The 19,226-nt window shown below is 45.9% G+C and overlaps 1 protein-coding gene and 1 pseudogene across 6 annotated transcripts; one reads left to right on the forward strand and one right to left on the reverse strand.

The window, feature by feature from the left end:
- Nucleotides 1–261: 261 nt before the first annotated feature.
- LOC149335204 (uncharacterized) lies at nucleotides 262–16,062 on the forward strand (annotated as a pseudogene).
- LOC149335205 (uncharacterized) lies at nucleotides 1,429–18,416 on the reverse strand. Of its 6 annotated transcripts, none has more exons than XM_089551878.1 (4): nucleotides 17,697–18,415; nucleotides 15,101–15,335; nucleotides 8,194–9,396; nucleotides 1,429–3,188 (listed from the first exon to the last, which is right to left on the reverse strand). In XM_089551878.1, exons 2-4 carry the CDS (start codon nucleotides 15,271–15,273, stop codon nucleotides 2,258–2,260), a joined length of 2,307 nt encoding a protein of 768 aa, XP_089408004.1. In that variant the 5' UTR covers nucleotides 15,274–15,335; nucleotides 17,697–18,415; the 3' UTR covers nucleotides 1,429–2,257. The 6 variants fall into 6 exon arrangements, with proteins under 6 accessions (XP_089408004.1, XP_089408007.1, XP_089408003.1 ...); XM_089551881.1 differs by having other exon boundaries at nucleotides 15,144–15,335; nucleotides 17,541–18,415; XM_089551877.1 differs by having other exon boundaries at nucleotides 17,541–18,415.
- Nucleotides 18,417–19,226: the final 810 nt, after the last annotated feature.

Here is a 19,226-nt window from a genome sequence, read left to right on the forward strand (position 1 = left end):
ATCATACTCATGATTGACAGGTGTTAGTCATGAGCCATGACTCGTGAGCCGGTGAGTCATGAGCCATAAAAGGCTTTCGCCTTAAAAGTGAAGGCAAACCACACCAATTATGGCGCAGTCAATCTTTACGAAAAGCCTCTCATTGCGTGATCACTAACAGTAGCAGTTGACAGAACATTATATACTATACTATCATTAACAAAAAAGCAGCACCGCCTCCTAGTGTGCACATGAACACCGTGGTCAAGAAGACAGCTTGTAGGCTGGTGCGGGAAGTGATTCAGTTCCCTTCAGCCACGATGCACAAACAGTGATCAGATCATTGCGAGAAACAGTAGCAATGAGTGAGTTATTTTTCGGAGACTGTGCACATTGCAATGAAACACTGATAACTCGTCCTCATCGTTCGTTAGCTGATCAATTCGACACTAAACAGCACGACAAAAAGGAAGTGCTCTACGAGGTGAAGTTAGAGACAATGACACATACTGAGCAAGACACGCCAGGCCATCCTCGCAACTAATTTGCGAAACAGCCGAGTTTTCAGATTTTCCCATAAAGATTCTCCCCTCCAATAGCCACGCAAATTTCCTGTCTTTAGCAAACTGCGCTTGACATGGCTTTCCCAGCAGCACCTTGTTCTCTGCACGCAGATGCTCACTGATGTTTTGCTGGAAGCATTATGTGTTTGTTGTATGCTGCTTTATAAATTCTCTATGAAATGTTCTTTTAGTGCTGTATTTGTAGTCGCAGCATTTTGAATTCCCCAAGTTCAAAGTTTGTATTTTTTGTCCTGAAAATTGCACTGTTTCCGAACGTAAGGCTTTAGGGACCTAGTCAGGTACACAGTACATTTTGCCCCAAATCCTTTAGCACAAAAAGCTAAGAAAAATAGAAATAAAATAAAATGTACATCGGGTCACTCTTTCCAGAATCCAGGAAACTACTGTCGACCCTAGTCTGGATAGCTGGTGAGAAAAACTGAAATCGCGCAGCACGTGTAGCAAAACGTATCACAAGATTCGCCTCTTCGTTGTTCTTTGAGTGCACGCCACACACGTCGTCTTTGTTGTCGTCAGAGATGGTGGTTCCCAAGAAAGTAGCAAACTTCCCCACACACCGGCGCAGGTCCTCATTTTTGACCACTGCAATACCCTTAACCGCAATGTTTTGGTTGCTCGTGTTTGGTTTTAGTTCAATCATCTCATTTTTTTTGCTCTTTCCACACCTGCCGAGTTTCTTGCCGGCATTGAGAACACTGTATATTAACTTCAGCCAACTCTCATTCACATCCTTCTTGCATTGCTCAAAGCTCATAAAGCCCATAGATTCGTTTACATTCTAAATCAGCATCTCGGATCCGATTCATCGCTGGTGTCCACGTGACACAAACGGGCAGTAAAGAGGAATACAGAGATGCAATTGCCATTTGCCTTCAAAAGCAGGAGATAAACGAATGAAACTGTTTATTGGGTGTCAAAGAAAAAAAAACAGCAGGGAACGGATCGAGTTAATTTAGAAACGCTGCAGCACTGTTTGCTGCCAATGCAGCCGGGCAGTGTCTGCATAGCATTACAAAAATAAGTTAATTTTGCAACAATGCGAGGTTGATTACCAAGTGCATGGTTTGCAGAAAGCTGATACGTTTGTTTCACTCACATATTGCAAACATTTTCAACACTGCCGTTTCATCACACACACACACGCACATGAACTCAGCAATGATCTGCACAACGGAATACAATGCACACACAGACATATAATACCATTATAAACGCTTTCCTAACAAATTCAGGAACCAAAATAAGAAGCAAAAATTTATAAGGGACAACAGTGCCGAGCTAAAATCTGAAGAGAATGATAACTTTACCTTCGCTTAAGAAAAAACAAAGCATAGGAAGAATTGTAATGCGCTTACCCAATGAGACATCTCCAGAATATATGTGGTGAAAAACAAAAGGTTTCAAATCAAATGCAAATATCGCTGCTGATCACAACACAATTTTTCGCATTTTTAACACCATCAGTGTCTGGTGAACAAATGGTATATTTGCTTCCACGCAAAGGACGCACAAAAATATGCACTCAATACAATTTTAAGCATTGTTAACATGAACACACAATGCATGAGCATATGTTTCCATTTGAATTCAGCCGATATTGCATCCTAAACAGATGAGCACGATCTGGCAGCAGTTATTTAAAACTGTTTTTGACTGTGCAGTAACATTCGTGCGAAAAATGTCACATACTCCTGCTAAGGGCAGTTTAAATCACAGACATCAGAAACCTTGAGGTATTTTGCGATGGCAACCAAGCACTCGAAATTGAGCTCGTCTATTTGAGTGCCTTCACCTGCATGACACTCCAGTTTGCGAGATACAATCTTGTTGATGAAGAGATAGTTGTTCCAGATAAACCTCCTTGCCGCCTGAACAGCAGTTTTTGCCTCTGTTTCACTCATCCCTGAGGTTGACTTGACACACGAAATTAGGGATGCCTTTGACTCGAGAAGCTCAAATGCTTCGGCGCACGGTTTTCCGACATCCTGCCTCAGCACAAAACTAGCAGCACGGTGGAGGGACGACACATTACGCTGGATAGCTAACCTGATGGCTGGAGTTATGCAGCCAACGTTCACTTCAGTGATGAAAAGATTCTGAAGTAGTGCTTGGGATATGACATCAAGGCTGTCAGGAGTCAGCCCACGTGGGCATGACAAGACCAGCTTATGAAGGTTTTCGTTTGTCGTGAGAAGTGTCGCAAGCTGCTCTGCAGATTCGGTGCTCATCTCATAGCACACTAGTGCCAGGTCTGTCAGAGATTTGTTCAACAAAAGCCCTTGTAAAGCCATCACAGCGAAACCTTCTTGTCTGCGAGGAGCACACAGGAAAAGAAACCTCAAGGACTCATTTTCCTCAAGCATTTGGCGCAGGCTTGCAACATGCGCTGATGTGCTGCTCCATAGGTACACTGTTAAGTCTTTCACACATTGACTTGAAGCCAGTGCAGAGCACAGAGCCGCGAATGACTCTTTCGATAACTCATTGGTGTGAAGTTGCAGCTCGGTGGGGCACAGCAACGGTTCTGACATGGCAGAAATGAGGCCTTCTCTGTCCATTTCTATCCAAGGAAGCTGCACACGACCGTACCACTGATTTCTGGCCAGGTCGATAGACAAAGCCTCCCTGCGAGAGACAAAGAAATCACAAAAAAATGCAAACTTACGGACAGCCTGTTCGCACATCAAGTCCGGATGCTATCACATGTTCGGGCGCGCGTTAGAGCGAGCATGACATGTAAAAATTGTTTGTAACCCACCAGCCCCGTTTCTTTAAAGGGCAACTGCATGGGTTCAGAAATCGACAAGCTTGAAAGGGTCGAATGTGCGAAACTTGCAGGTAAAGCTTGCGAAGTCCTTTTGGGCTAGCATGTGAAATGGCGACGTAATCGCCTATTCAAATCGCGACGGCCATCAAGCTTCTCCGCAGCACACAATCGCAAGTCATTTATTTATTTATTTATTTACAATACTCCTAAGGGCCCTCGTGCAAGGGTATTACATAGGGGGGGGGGGGGCGATACAAGCATAAAAATATGGCACAGGCATTTGAAACAAAATACACGTAATAATGAATTAAAACTAGTAATGTACACAAATAACACAACAAACAACGCAGAATAAAATAATTATAAATGCGCAAAGGTACCGTACAGTTCAAACGCATAAACTCCTGCTTTGAAGGAAAAAAAAAACATGAAGGCAAAGCCCGCTGAACGTTGCTTGGCAGCATCCAACAAGGCACGGCAGGGTGTGGCTGACGGCAGGGTAATTGAAAATCATACCCTCCGTGACGTCACACTGAACTTCCCAGCACTGCTCTGCTGCTTTGAGGAGAAGACCAAAATTCAATCGTCGATTAGGCCAGTGTTTTAAAAGCTTGTGCAAAAAATTTGGCATGCTTTATCTATAGCCTCTATAGGCTTGAATCCATTAATATCGCCAAATTCGCAAAAAGTAGTGCAGTTGTCCTTTAAGAAAGGGCAAGTCACACTGCACCCAGTATTGAAACTGAAGGCAATGCATATCACACCATACATACAATAAATGGGCAAGACATTACATAGCCTAAAGGGCTTTCAGGCTTAAGCGCATGGCGCAATACCTTAAACATTATATTCAAAGAAAATTTTACTAAAAACCTCGCAGTTACATTCTGTTCAGGAGTCATGTGCGAAACACGGTGACAGCTCTACTCCTATAGACCTTTCCAAAAAGGGCTCCCTGGACGCTGCCATATTGTTCCCTGGACTGCAGTGGGCACCTCCCGCTAGCACGGTGGAAGCGGCGAAACGCCTCCTCTCTGGACTGCTAGAAACCGGTTCCGCCGCCGGAAACAATATGGCAGCGCCCAGGTTGGAAAGGTGTATACACACTTACCTATCAATAAGCAGTGGCAGCTCACCGAACTTTATAAAATTAATTACAAATGACAGATAACTTTCCACTTCTAATGGAGTGTCTCTGAAATTTAAATTATCATATGCGAAAGGTACGCATTGGTTTTGAACAATTACCATAGTAGAGGAGTCCTTATATTTTGATTAGCTTTGTACATGCGGCAAATTTGATCAGGGCAGAAATTACTGCACATGCGCAATTTTACGCAACACTCTTTTAATGAAATGGCTGCGCTGCAGTGGAGAATCGAACTTCTGGTCAACACTGTGGGAGAAACTTAATTTAAAAATCACCCTTTTAATAGCCGGAAAAAGGTATCATTTTATAACTGCAGTTCCTGCAACGGAAGTAGAGAAGCGCAGATGTTTAAAAAGATGCATATTCTAATGCATGCTTCTTCCAGAATAATTTCTATCACTTGGCGTCGAAAAGCTCGAGGTGGCCAGAATTACTGGGCAGTGCTCCACCATGGTGTGCCTCATAGTCAATGTGTCACTTAGGGACCTTAAACCTCATCATCATTAGCAGCCTGGCTACGCCCACTGCAGGGCAAAGGCCTCTCCCACGTTTATCGAATTAACCCTGTTCTTTGGCAGTTGCGGCACCCTATCCCAGCAAACTTCCTAGCGGTGGCGGAGGGCTATAGAACCGGGCGGTCACTAACAATACTTACGGACTCTCAAACAGCCTGCCGAAATTACATGAATGGCAGGATAGGTCGTCACGCGCTCCGTATACTCCTCGCAGCAAGTGACAGAATTAAAAACCGGGAAGAACAAAACGACAAGATCCGACACAAAATTGTGTGGGTACCGGGGCACACGGGGGTGGCAGGGAACCGGGAGGCCGACAGGATAGCTCGAGGATACATTACTTTCCGAGCTTCCGACGAGACCGCGGAACTCGCGCCAGCACCCAGGGAATACTCGGCCATACTACAAAACTATAGAGGCAGAAGAATGCGATATCCCCAACCGCACAAATCTCTCAGCAGAGAGGAAGCTGTCACTTGGAGACAATTACAAACAGGCTGTTTCCCAAACCTACATATACTAAACAAAATGCACCCTACGATATACACGAACAAATGTCCCTGGTGCGACGAAAAACCTACTCTATACCACATCACATGGGCCTGCCAAAACATAGACGTGGTCCCCAAAATACAAAACCCGAGTGCGGAGCAGTGGGAGACTCTGCTGTCCAGCGACCGCTGCGAAGACCAACAAGGTCTGGTGCAGCGAGCTCAACGGGCGGCAGTGGCCAGCGGAGCCCTGGACTGAGGGCAACCGACCACTGATTAGAGGCGGACGACTTCGACAGAGAAGGCTCCTGGGGGTAGAACCAAGACGTCTCTGAAGATGCCCCCAAACCGCATGAAAAACAATTAGTGCATATAAAGTTTTCCCTTCCCTTTTCCCTTCCTTAGTTTCATCCGCCCACCTAACTTCCTGCACCCTCTGCTATGCTTGCCTTCTCTTGGAATCGACTCTGTTACCCTTAAGGACCAGTAGTTATCTTGCATCTTGCAGCAGTTATCTTGGCTGCGCTCGGGTGGATGCCAATGAGTAATTACTCCCTTATTACAAATTTACTCCACCTTGGGAGATTCCCCTAAACATTTGACCAACACTGTTCCCACTTCGAGTTATTGATCAATTCGCTCTCGCCCTACCATAAGCTTGCCGTCCCGGTTAGCTCAGTTGGTAGAGCGACTGCTCCGGTGAAGCGGTGGTCCTGGTTCGAACCCCGGACCAGGACTAATTTTTCTTTTACTACGAAGTTTCTGAGAAAGCTGTACAGCTTTCCTTTGTAGCCGCATGACTATGCTTGGGTGGATGCCAATGAGTAATCACTCCCTTATTATCTTGCATTCGCGTTACATGCCCTGCCCAAGCCCATTTCTTCCTCTTGATTTCGACTAGGATGTCATTAAACCGCGTTTGTTCCCTCACCCACTCTGCCCACTTCCGGTCTCTTAACGTCACGCCTACCATTTTCCTTCTCATAGTTCGCTGCGTTTTCCTTAACTTAAGCTGAACCCTTTTCGTTAGCCTCCACGTTTCTGCCCTGTAGATGAGTACTGGCAAGATACAAGTGTTGTATGCCAACCTGATGCCACCAAAATTATCGTAATCCTACCTACGTCCACTGCATGACAAAGCCCTTCCCCATGTCTCTAATTAAACCTCTCCTTTGCAGCTGGCGCCACTTATCGTCGCAGACTTCCTAATATCATCCATCCGCGTTGCTTTCTCCTGCCTCCTGCTACGGTTGCCTACTCTTCGAATCCAATCTGTTACCTTTGAGGACCAGCGGTTATCTTGCCTTCGCATTATGTGCTCTCCCCCTGCGCTTTTCTTCTTAATTTCCAATAGGATACCATTAAGTTGCGTTTGTTTTCTCTCCCGCATTGCACTCTTCCATAGCTCGCTGCGCTGTACTCAACATAATTTCGAACACCATGTATCTTTCCACACACAATACTTACTACACAGCGCAGCATCGAAAAAGAAGACCAGCCGGGAGCATGCCTCGCACAGAAATTCATACACAAGTTAAATGCAGTTGAACTTTGAGCGTTTTTTTTTTTTTTTCAGATTTTGCGCTGCCATGTTAGGAGTGTGGCCCTTAAACGAGCGAAGGCTTTAATCATTTGTATACGGCATTTATCTGAACTCAATAAGGAAGTAATTACTCATTCGTATCTGCCCAAGCGCAGCCATAAAGCTACGAAGGAAAGCAACACAGCTTTCTCATAAACCTCATAGTTAAAGAAAAATTCTTCCTTGTCCAGACCAGGATAAATCTGTCTTTAACTGGAGAAAGCTGTATAGCTTTCCTTTGTAGCCGTATGGCTGCGCTTGGGTGGATGCGAATGAGTAATTACTGCCTTATTACAAATCCTTGGGGGATTCCGCTAAATAATTGATCAAGTTAAATATTTTAATGCGAAATATTACTAAGCTATGTCGGCGGGGTCGTGCCACCAAAAGGTGTCCACTAAACGCGTCCACAGCAGTTGTGACGTTCTCAGACGAGGTAGCATCAAACGAGTGGTTGTAATCGAGAGAGGATGATGTGAGGATGCTGCGTAAAAAAATAATTATGTTGACACGATGATTAGTTAATTAATTAGAGCCTAAAATGTCGGAAAAAACCTCGAAATAGTGCGGACGTCAATATAGTGAGTGGACGGGAAAACAGCCATGGACGGCAAAATAGTGCAATAATAGGCAGAGGAGTGAAAATAAAGTTTGAAATGAATTAAAATGTATTTGATGAGTGATAATTAATCGAACAATAAAGTTTCATTGACATAGATTAATTTGTTAATTATCAGCAAAAACCATTGGACGGTTGAATAGGCTGGACGGGGATATAGTAAGTGGGTGGGAAAGCAACTAATGCGCCAAATCTGAAACACCAAAATGGTTGATTGAGGTAAAAGAAGGTATAATTCGAGTAAATAAATCTATCTTTAATTAAAGCTTAGGATAATTACGCTATTTAACAAAAAATGCTAAAGAGAGGCGACAAGTGCAGAGAAGGCGTCAATGCTTTCGCATTTGCCCCATGTGGGTCGCCTGAATTTTTTTCCGCGCTCTCCCCATATCCCATTTATGTAAATGATCTTTACCAAATTTTCCTCTTAACGTTGGGATTCTTAAAAATTGCTGGTGTTAACACGCAGACAGTAATAAGTATCTTAATAAAAGCTTCCAACTCACTGCTCACTTGAGGCCAAACAGCAGCCGATCTTCAAAAAGCGCAACGAAGTGTTTTCTTTTAAGCTGCTGCAGAGAACTTGCACAGCAGAAAATGTCATGTTGCACGTAGACACATCAAGGCATTCTAGTGTCTCATTATCTCGAAGACCATCAGATAGTTGTCGAGCAAGAACATTGTCAATACTGCAGCTTTCAAGATTCAGTGAACGAAGGCTGCGATTTTTTGACAACAATGATTCAAGGAGAGCACTCTCTGGTGGCTTCAGGTCCGAGCCAGTGATCGTCAGGCACCTCAACGAACTGTTGTTTCGAAGCTCCCTCAGGACAATTCCCAAGGGATACTCAAATATTTGTGGATTAAGCGCTTCGAGAGATGGACTTTCCAAAAAGAGGTCGAAGTCTTCATTTGATGCAGTTGGGCAACCATCACTTGCAGTCCATTCCGCCAGAATCAGTGTGTGCAAGGTCTGTGTTGACCGCAACAACCTTATACAGTCTCGCAACCCAGCACGGTTCAAAGCAAGACCTAATACTAGCTGCTGGAGGTTTTCACACTTCGAAATGCCACTCATAAGAATGTCGGAAGGGAGGGAAGAAATGACTGCTGTTCTCACGTCTACTGACTTTACCGAACTAGAATTGGCCATGAGAATTTGAGCCAACCTTAATGCTAACCTATTGTTCACTTGCGCAAAATTTCCAACTCTAAGCGCTTCCAGCTGCTTTATAGGATATAAATTGTCGAGAACTAAGACTAAGTCCAAGACCGACTCAAAACCTGGATCTCCTTTTATGAAAATGTGATGCAAATTACAAGCACGCTGAAGGATGGATTCAGGAACTGAGGTGACAAGCGGATGTGAATATCCTTGCCCAACGCTGATTGCTTGAATACAACCGTGTTTCTTCGGTAGCCAAAAGAGGAAAAAAGTTCCGCTGTAGTATAAATCATTCCTCTTCTCCAAGACTCCAGAGGGATCTCCTGCTTCAGTGCACAGTTGCAGCTTTCCTGCCTGCCACTCCCTGAGGTTGAGTTGTAGGGGATTCAAGATGCTGTTCCAGTTTTCGAGTTCGTCACACAGCCAACAGCTGCTCTCCGAGGCTGAGCACTCGCGCTCAAGATCCAACTTCGGAAACTGTTGTCCCCAGTATTGCTCGTCCATTCCGCTTGCTCGCCAGTGTTCTCCTCGATGTAACGAACGCCTGCAAAGAAAACATGGTGTCGTGTGGGGAACGCGTGAATAACTGTAGAGGTTAATCAGGCAGACGCACAAATGGCATTTCACAAGTTATTGAGAGTTACATCTGAGGCTAGGTTTTGTTGTCAAAAATACGACCCTCCTCAGCATCTCCTCTCTTCCCTGTTGTTATCTTTGCTCACATAAAGGTGGCGCAGTAGAGGCGTGAGGCCAGAGAGTTGCAAGAAATTGCCCATTGTTATAAGCGCCACAGTGCACCTTTATTTTTTTTTCTTCAAGAACATGGTTTGAATTCCGGTGTCACTGGGGGAGGTTTTATTTATTTATTTATTTCAAAATACTGCAGGCCTATGTGGTCCAGGCAGGAGGGGCAAACAACCTAACAACACACAAAAGAAACGAAAAAACAACACAGCATCATTCGGCGATAACAAAGGGAAGATAAAAACAACAGCATTAAAAAATACAAAATGAGACAACTTAACCAAGGAAATGTTCTTCCAATGTGTTGCTAAAATTGCTATTGTGAAAAAGGGATTCTGGGAGCATGTTCCAATTAGAGATGGTTCTGGGGAAGAAGCTATACTTAAATGAAATTGTTCGTGCGAAGATAGGCTGCAGTGTGTGTTCCTTAGTGTGTCATGTTCGGTGGTAGAAGGTTGAACATAGTTAGGTATTGGAATGTTTACCTCGCGTGAAAGAATCTTACGGAGGAACAAAATTCGGTTTATTTTGCGGCGGTCTGAAAGAAGTGGGATATTATTTTCTGCCATTAGCTTTGTAGGAGAATCAAGTCTGCTGTATTTGTGGAAAATAAACCTGACTGCTTTCCTTTGAATGATTTCAAGGGAGTTAATGTTCTTTTTTGTATGCGGATCCCAAATAATAGATGCGTATTCGAGCTTCGTGCTAAGAAAAGTGTTATATGCCAAAAGCCTAATATTAGAGGGAGCGGAACTGAGTTTTCGTTTTAGGAAACACAATGTTGAGAATGCTGAAGAGCAAATTTGGGACATGTGCGCTGACCAGTTTAATTGATTGGTAAGTATTAGTCCTAAATACCTATGGCTGGCGGCTTCTTGAATGTTGGAGCCTTGAAGAGAATAAGTGAAAGTGCTAATATGTTTTTTTCTTGTTACACGTAGCAGTACAGTTTTCTTGATGTTAAGAGCCATGCTACAATCCACACACCATCGATCAATAGCTGCCAGGGAATCTTGGAGAACTCCATGATCTGAGGATTCCCTTATCTCTTTGAACAATACGCAATCATCAGCAAATAATCGTATGGATACTGAATTTGGAATAACACCAGGCAAATCATTTATATATAGGAGAAACAATAAAGGACCCAATACACTTCCCTGCGGTACACCAGAAGAGACGCCCAGGGAACCGGAAACTGCACCATTTACATCAACAAACTTACTCCTGTTTTCCAAATATGCATCAATCCATTGAATAAGTTTTGTTGTCAAAAATACGACCCTCCTCAACATCTCCTCTCTTCCCTGTTGTTATCTTTGCTCACATAAAGGTGGCGCAGTAGAGGCGTGAGGCCAGAGAGTCAAGATTGCAGAGATTTTGATGGGGAGGTTGCTTGAGCTGATATTAACGGTGTCTTCGACTGGTCGCTTTGGAGTGCTTTCGAGTGCTCTGACACGAGTCTTCGTATTCGGCTGTTCGGTACCAGGCACTCTTTTTCTATTCGGCTGGTTCTTTCGGAGCGCCGAGCTCCAGCGCAGAGCGCTCTTACACGCTCCGAAAAAGTCAGAGCGACCGGACGCTCTGGGTCATGTGAGTATACTTATCAATCTCGCGTCGCCGGCAAGCCGGCGCTGCACGATGCGGCAGGCGCCGGCCACAGTGTGTGACATGTATCAGTGTGTTGATGTTCTGGTGAAGTTCCGCACTAACTTCAATCCAACGAAATTGACCAGTATGTCGAGCCTCGGAACGTTTCGCCACGGTGCGTGGCAGCAGCGGTAACGTCAATGAGCGCACCAGTGGCGTTTGCAAGTACACAAAAGGCTTAGCAAGAAGCGGCTAGTACACTGTATTCACGCTTGCATTTTGGACGATTCATCTTTGCGGCTACGTTGGTGCTGTGCAAATGCGATATGTTGGTATTAGTGCATGCAGCGCAAAAACCTGTGTGTGCACAGCGAAAGTGGAATGCTTTCGTGACTGATAGTGGATGTCAGCTGGCAAACATTTTTGGTGGTGACCACACTGATCAAGCTCGAATGTCGCGTTGCGGTACCAACCAGACCCCTCGTTGTGATCAAGTGCACTGGGGATGGAATATAGATGTACTTCGATGAAAATGTATGATGAATAAATAAAATGCGCTGCACGTTGCTATCTGTAGTGTTTGTAATCGGCATCTAGCCGAATGTTAGCACTCTGTTGGCCACTATGAGAGAATAAAAACATGGCGGCTCAACTAACGGGACCGCTTTATCAGTATCGCCCAATCTAATCAATCGGGCCCTATCACAGTTTCCGGGAACACTAAGATGGTGTCAGAAGTGCTCTTTTATCTCATGTGAGTACCACTACATCAAGAGTCAGTCCGCCCAATCACCCATCAGCAACAAGCGGCTACCGGCAATCGTAGCCATGGCACATGTGCTCCCTGCCTTCCAGAGTTTTGACCTTCGCGCTACCGACGACAACAATATTGGTCACGAATGGACGAAGTAGATAGAAAGGTTCGAAAACTTTCTTTTAGCTTGTGATATCTCGGCAGATGCCCGCAAGAACGCGCTCCTCCTGCACTACGTCGGTGAAGAAGTCTACGACATATATCGCTCGCTCCCCGACAGTGCTGCGCAAGGTGCAACAGCTACAAGCACGACCCAAACCACGGCGAGTACGTCGACGCCGGAATACGATGCCGCTCGAGCGAAACTGAATGCATATTTTGCGCCGCGAGTGAACTCAAAATTTGCTATCTACAAATTTCATCAAGCTCAGCAAAACGTTGGTGAGTCACTGGACGCCTTCTACGCGCGCCTCCGGCAGCTTTCTCGCCACTGTAACTTCGAAAACCTCAACTCTGAAGTCAAGAAGCAAATCATTCTCGCCACAACATCGTCTCGCCTCCGAAAGTATGCCATGCTTCATTCCCTCACGTTACCGGACTTACTTAAGCAAGGAAGAATGCTCGAGGATGTCGAACGGGATGTGTCCGAAATCGAAAAGCACGTCGATAACAATGCGGCGGTGTTCACAGTGCACAAGGAAGGACAACACCATGGCCAACACCAAAGAAATGAACGACAGATGCCACAGCAGGCCTACACACTGCAACGACCTCGTGTCTCGTCAGCAGATTGTCGCAACTGTGGCGGCAAGTGGCCTCACCAAGGCGGTCGGTCCAGTTGTGCTGCATGGGGCAAGACTTGCAAGGCATGTAACAAGGTTGGTCATTTTGCACGGTTCTGTCGCTCAACCAGGAGAACAGTACATGCAGTGGACTATGACAATGACTCAAACACGCAGTTAGCCTGCAGTAAGAAGAGTTCAAGTACTAGAGAGTCTGCAGCCACCTGTGAGTACGTTTTTGTTGCCATGGCTTCCCCTCAAGCAAGTTCATCTCCAAAGGCTATTGTCACTGTCAACAATGTGCCAGTCACTTTCATAATCGACACAGGTGCTAGAATATCAACTGTTGGTGAAAATGACCTCAAGAGCTGTCGCCTAAATGTGAATCTCCAAGAAACATCCATCAGAGTGTTCCCATACAAATCAACGTCTCCAGTTCAACTTTTGGGCAAAGTCTCTGTTACAATGCGATGCAAAGATAAGTGCATCGAAGACGACATTTTTGTCATTCCAGGAAACTGTGCACCACTCCTAAGCTTCACAGCAGCAACCAACCTGGGGCTTGTCCACATCACGTACCAAGTTTCTGACAATCCAGGTGACAAGTCAATCGTGGAAGCATTCCCCAAATTGTTTAGTGGAGTTGGAAAACTCAAAAACCAGCACATCCACCTTTTTGTGAACGACACAGTCCCACCTGTTGCACAACCACACAGGCGTATTCCATTTGCCTTACGTGACGCCACAGAAAAAGAACTCAAACGCCTCCTGTCAGAAGACATCATAGAGCCAGCCATCGGACCTACACCGTGGGTGTCCCCTGTGGTTATTGTGCCGAAACCATATCAGCCTGATGAAATTCGAATCTGCATTGACATGCGTGTTGTGAACAGTGCCATTCAACGTGAACAACATTTGTGCCCAACAGTGGATGATATCATGTTGCCTTGAATGGAGCAACAGTATTCTCGAACCTTGACCTGAAGAATGGATATCATCAGTTGGAACTCGACACTTCTTCAAGGCAGCTGACAACTTTCTCAACACATGTTGGCTTGTTTCGCTACAAACGTCTCAACTTTGGCATCAGCAGTACGCCTGAAATCTTTCAAAACACCATCCGCCAAGTGCTCAATGGCATCCCCAATGTCCTGAATGTTAGTAACGACATCCTTGTTTTTGGACAAACAAAACCAGAGCATGACGCCTCACTGAAAGCAGTTCTGCAGCGACTCCAAGAAGCTGGACTGACACTCAACGAGAAAAAGTGTCACTTTCATCAACGAGAACTGAACTTCTTTGGACTTATTTTCTCAGCTGACGGCGTTCGTCCTGATCCCAAGAAGATAGCAGCCTTCCTACAAATCAAAACACCAGAGTCACCGCACGAAATGAAGAGCCTGCTCCATTTCGGCAGATTCCTGAGAAACCATTCAGGCAGATTCCTGAGAAACCTAGCTGATCTCACACAGCCATTACGTGAACTGCATTGAAGAAAGTTGCATGGGAGTGGACAGAACGACAGCAGAATGCTTTTGAGAGCTTAAAGCAAGCCATGTCTGATGCATCCACCCTTGCTTACTTTGACCCATCCAAGCCGACAGAACTGGTAGTAGATGCAAGTCCACATGGACTGGGTGCTATCCTCACACAACGTGTCGGTGAACACATTGCAATAATAGCCTATGCAAGTAGAGCACTCACACCTGTTGAAAGCCGCTACTCCCAAATAAAACGTGAAATGCTCGCAGCTGTATGGGCAATGGAACACTTTCGCCTTTATCTTTGTGGAATTCACTTTCTTTTGCTGACTGATCACAAGCCTTTAGTGAGCATACTGGGAAACCCAAGATCATCACCATCGGCCCGCATTGAGCGCCTCGCTCTACACATTCAACAGTACAAGTTTGATGTACAGCACACCGCAGGAAGTAGCAACCCTTCCGATTACCTTTCCAGGCACCCAATTCCTGAGATGAAAATACATGCCCGCATCGACAAAGTACCCAACGAGTATGTTAACTTCATCCAGTGCCACAGCATCCAAATTGCCTTCCCAGTTCAAGAAGTGGCTGAAGTAACTAAAGATGACCAGCAGCTACAATTACTTGTCAGTGCTATCCAGCACCCGACACCTAGCAGCTGGGTCGCAGTAGAACTGAAGCCATTTGCATCCATAAAGAATGAACTAACAACACCTGAGGGCATCGTCCTTCGAGGAACGCGCCTAGTTCTTCCCACTAGCCTGCAGAAGCAAGCAGTACTGCTCACCCACAAAGGTCATCAAGGGATCATCAAAACAAAAGAGATGCTGAGAGAAAAAGTTTGGTTTCCAGGCATGGGTAAACTAGTGCACACTTTGATTAAAAGCTGCCTACCATGTCAAGCAGTCGTTCCCCAAGCAAAGCAAGAACCACTTGCCATCACTGAACCACCCAATGGTCCATGGGAGGAAGTTTCGGTTGACTTTTGTGGTCCGTTCCCAGATGGAAAGTACGCTATGGTGGTAATAGATGACTTCTCGTGATACCCAGTAGTACAAGCCACACATTCCACAAGTGCGAACAATGTGCTCCCCCTTGCTGCGACGAGTGTTTTGCCAGTTCGGAATCCCTGCACAAGTAAAAACTGACAATGGACCACCATTCCAAGGCAGAGAGTTTGCTGCACTCTCGAAAGAGTTAGGATTTCGACACCATCGGATCACACCTTTGTGGCCTCAAGCTAATGGTGAAGCAGAACGGTTCATGAGAACATTGAAAAAGCATGCTCACACAAGTCAGCTTGAGAACACAGATTGGAAAGTAGAGCTTGACTCTTTCCTGATTTCATATAGATCTTCCAAACACCTTACAACAGGAAGATCACCATATGAACTGCTGTTTGGCAGACCAATGAGGAATCTTCTGCCGTGCTACACTGAAGCTCCTTCACACAATGAAGACTTAACAAGGTTGAAAACAACCGTGCTCGAGAAAAAGGCACACAACAAACATCATGCTGACGCACGAAGACATACTCAACCACATCGCTTCTGTATCGGCCAACGAGTCTTGTGCAAGCAAGAGAGACGCGACAAGTTCACTCCATACTATGATCCAGACCCTTATACCATTGTAAGCATTCATGGATCACAAATCAAGGCATCGAGAGAAAACAGAGTAATAACGCGCAACTCAAGTTTTTTCAAAGATGTCTCTGGCCTCAAACAAGCATCAGCCACAACACCACTCCACTGCGATGACATCACATATCCACCACCTGTAGTGAACCAGCCTGCACCTCCTATATTGCACCCGCCTACACCACCTGCATTGCACCAGAGTTCTCCAACACGGCGCTATCCACAGAGAAACAGAAGACCTTCACGTCATCTCTCTGACTTTGAGACCTGACTTTGTGACTGTTTGCCAGTGAGAGACCTCTCTACAGTGAACTGTGACAGTGTGTACACATCCATTTAACTTTCCCCAAGAAGGGTAGTGTAGTGTATGTAATCGGCATCTAGCCGAATGTTAGCACTCTGTTGGCCACTAAGAGAGAATAAAAACATGGCGGCTCAACTAACGGACCGCTTTATCAGTATCGCCCAATCTAATCAATCGGGCCCTATCACAGTCTCCGGGAACACTAAGCTATCGACTGGTACGAGCCAAAAGGCTCTCAGGGTCATCTACTCCAATCACGTGACCGCTCTGAAAACAACTGGCCTATTCGGCTGTGCGGTGCCTCCTGCGACTCAGATTCAGAGATTGCTACCGATCTGCGTGCTCTCGGTCAGGAAATCTAGGCGACCAGACGAAGACACCAGAAATAAAGGCACCCGGGAAACACTTGAGGTGTACATGTGGCGCAGAACTTAACCACAGTGTGTTAACTCGTACTGACGGCAGGAGTGACAACCAAGTTTTAATTGCTTTTATGTTTGATAACTTGCTCGCATGCTTGTGTTCTCCTGTAAATACCATGTATGTAGCGTCTGTTTCTCTGCCCTCTCTCCTCCTACCGCCTCATTTTCATTGCATTAATTCCGCCCACCAGCCGCAGTTTGGTTTGGTTATTGGGGTTTAACGTCCCAAAGCAACTCGGGCTATGAGGGACACCGTAGTGAAGGGCTCCGGAAATTTCGACCACATCGGGTTCTTTAACATGCACTGACATCGCACATCGCGGCCACCTGCTGCAATTGCTCAGTGGTTACGCAGCACCAGACGCCCCGACAATGTTTGGATGGCGTAATGTAATTTCATATGAAAAAACGTTAGCGAGCCGTACAATGTAAATGCATGTTAAAGCACCCCACCCAGCGCTCGAAAGTATTCGAGAGCGCTGCACTACGGCGTCTTTCACAGTCCTTGCGCCGTGCTATTCGTTTTGGCCCAATGCCACTCAGGTGCCCGGCTTGAATGTGGCAATTTCCGCGGCCGATACCTTTCTTTTTCTTTCTTCAAATAAACCAACTATTGACCTTATAAAACCCATGCGCACGCTCACTTAGGTTTGCTGGTGGCCAATTTATCTGCACCGGAAGCATTGCAAAACTACAGAATGGTGCACTAACCATAAAGCGAACCCTGCGGCCGATTACAGCTAAGAACTCCCACTAAATGCTGGCAGCTGTTGTGTTTTGTTGAGGACAGATATGGTGCACCTGGTGATAGTACATTATGCTCCCGACTGCCACGCACGTGGTTCTGTACTAGAGTAGATATGGGGGCAGAGCATATGTACCCAGACTACATTTTGCGAACTACATAACGAATGCCGAGCGTAAAATGACGTCCGACTAGCCATAAATCAGTTGCTATCGGTACTCACCCAAAATGGCAGAGAGAAGCAGGCGCAGTCTAGGCCAGATCGCCGAAAAACATGTTGCGAGAGCTGCACTCCAGCAAGCGCTAATACTGAGCTCAGCGGAAGCAAGCGTGAAATTGTGGGGCTATTTTTTCGCCTAAACAGCCTATATATGCTTACAGTTGGTGACGAAAAAACAGCCTTTTCATCTTGGGAGATAAGATTTCCTTCATGCTTTAGGCAACACTTGGCTGCCGTCATGGAACAAGCGCGCATTGGTAATGCCGTCCGCTGTGGCTGCCGCTTGAAAAATGAGGTCCCAGGATTGCAACACAGAAATTTGGAAAAATTTTCGCAGCCGTTTTTTCGTCAAGACTGCGGCACCAAACGAAACCTGGTCACAAGAATGGCTCATAAACTAGGTTCACCTTCTGATTTGAAACACTACAAAACTACACTGTTAGAAAATTGTGTAAAGCTACGGGAAAAGCTGAACGAATCTCGCCCCGCACGCCAGTTCTTGTTTCGAAACGGGAACTGCTACGCAACTTAGAAGTGCGCAACTGAAGTGCAAAAGCCTTGGTATCTGCATGCAGAGCAACTGCACGCTTATTAGAAGCGTCACACACATGCAGGCTGTTGTTGTTTTGACTGAGAGAAGGATGAAAAGGAAATTGCACGGGCCTGCTACTGGCTCGAGCCAAGCCACCACCGCTGCCACGTGCATACAGAGGAGAGCCAAAAGATCAGAGGAAGGAGAGAGAGGAAAGGAAAGACGCGCGTCGCAGCAACAGGTCCGCCGGAGCGGACGCTTCTCAAAAAACAGATAAGCGGCCGAAGCCGCGCTCGCCGAAGCGAGAACTAGGGCCCCTAGAAATAGCGAGAACAGATACACGCCATCCCTCCCGTTCAGGCTGTTCGCAAACGGAAATGGCGTTTTATATTGTCTTGCGGAGTAATACTACCCCTGGAGCCGATGTACGCAGCGCGGAGTGCCACATACGAAGTAGTAGGGCGCGAAAAGCACATTGTCTTGAGGCGACTCTACAAATACAAGCGCTGCAACTGTGTAGCAAGCAACGCAGCATATCTTGGCCGAACGATGGAGGTGCCGCTTGTTTTCAAGGTATGTATACATTCATTTCTTATCAGTGGTGTCATTATCGAGACGGCACTTTCAGTTCTCGCGGGAAACTCAATCTATACGCATTGGCTGCGGCGAAAAGAAAACTATAAGCAACCCGGCGAATCAGCTATTGTGGCGTGAAGTGAAAAGAAAAGAAAAAACGTGCGCCAAAACGGTCCTCGCGTCGGCGTATCCAGGCTATAATCGAACTGGTCAAGCTGGTTTAATGAACAATTTCCCAGTTCATTCCAGTTGGTTTCCAGTTGGCTGCAACTGGAACTCAGCTGGGAGCCAACTGGAATCAACTGGGAATTGTTCCGAGATCGGTAACATGGGCAGCACGGAATACCAAGGCTCTTTACCGTACAAGCGAGGCGCGGGCGCACGTGGTTTCGATTCCCGGCATTTTACTGATAAGGTGATGGGCAGGTGGTAGACATATAGTGTCATCATGGTTTTTTTTTTCTTTGTGCCTGGGAGGTAATCTGCTCCCTATCCAGTCTTCGACAGATGAGGCAGCTATACTGCTGTATTTACGCATTTTTGTTTGTCCGCTTAATTTCGTGGATCCATCCACTAGTGAA

Source organism: Amblyomma mixtum, chromosome 7 (genome assembly GCF_055824585.1).
Source record: "Amblyomma mixtum isolate Tamu chromosome 7, ASM5582458v1, whole genome shotgun sequence".
NCBI lineage: Eukaryota > Metazoa > Arthropoda > Arachnida > Ixodida > Ixodidae > Amblyomma > Amblyomma mixtum.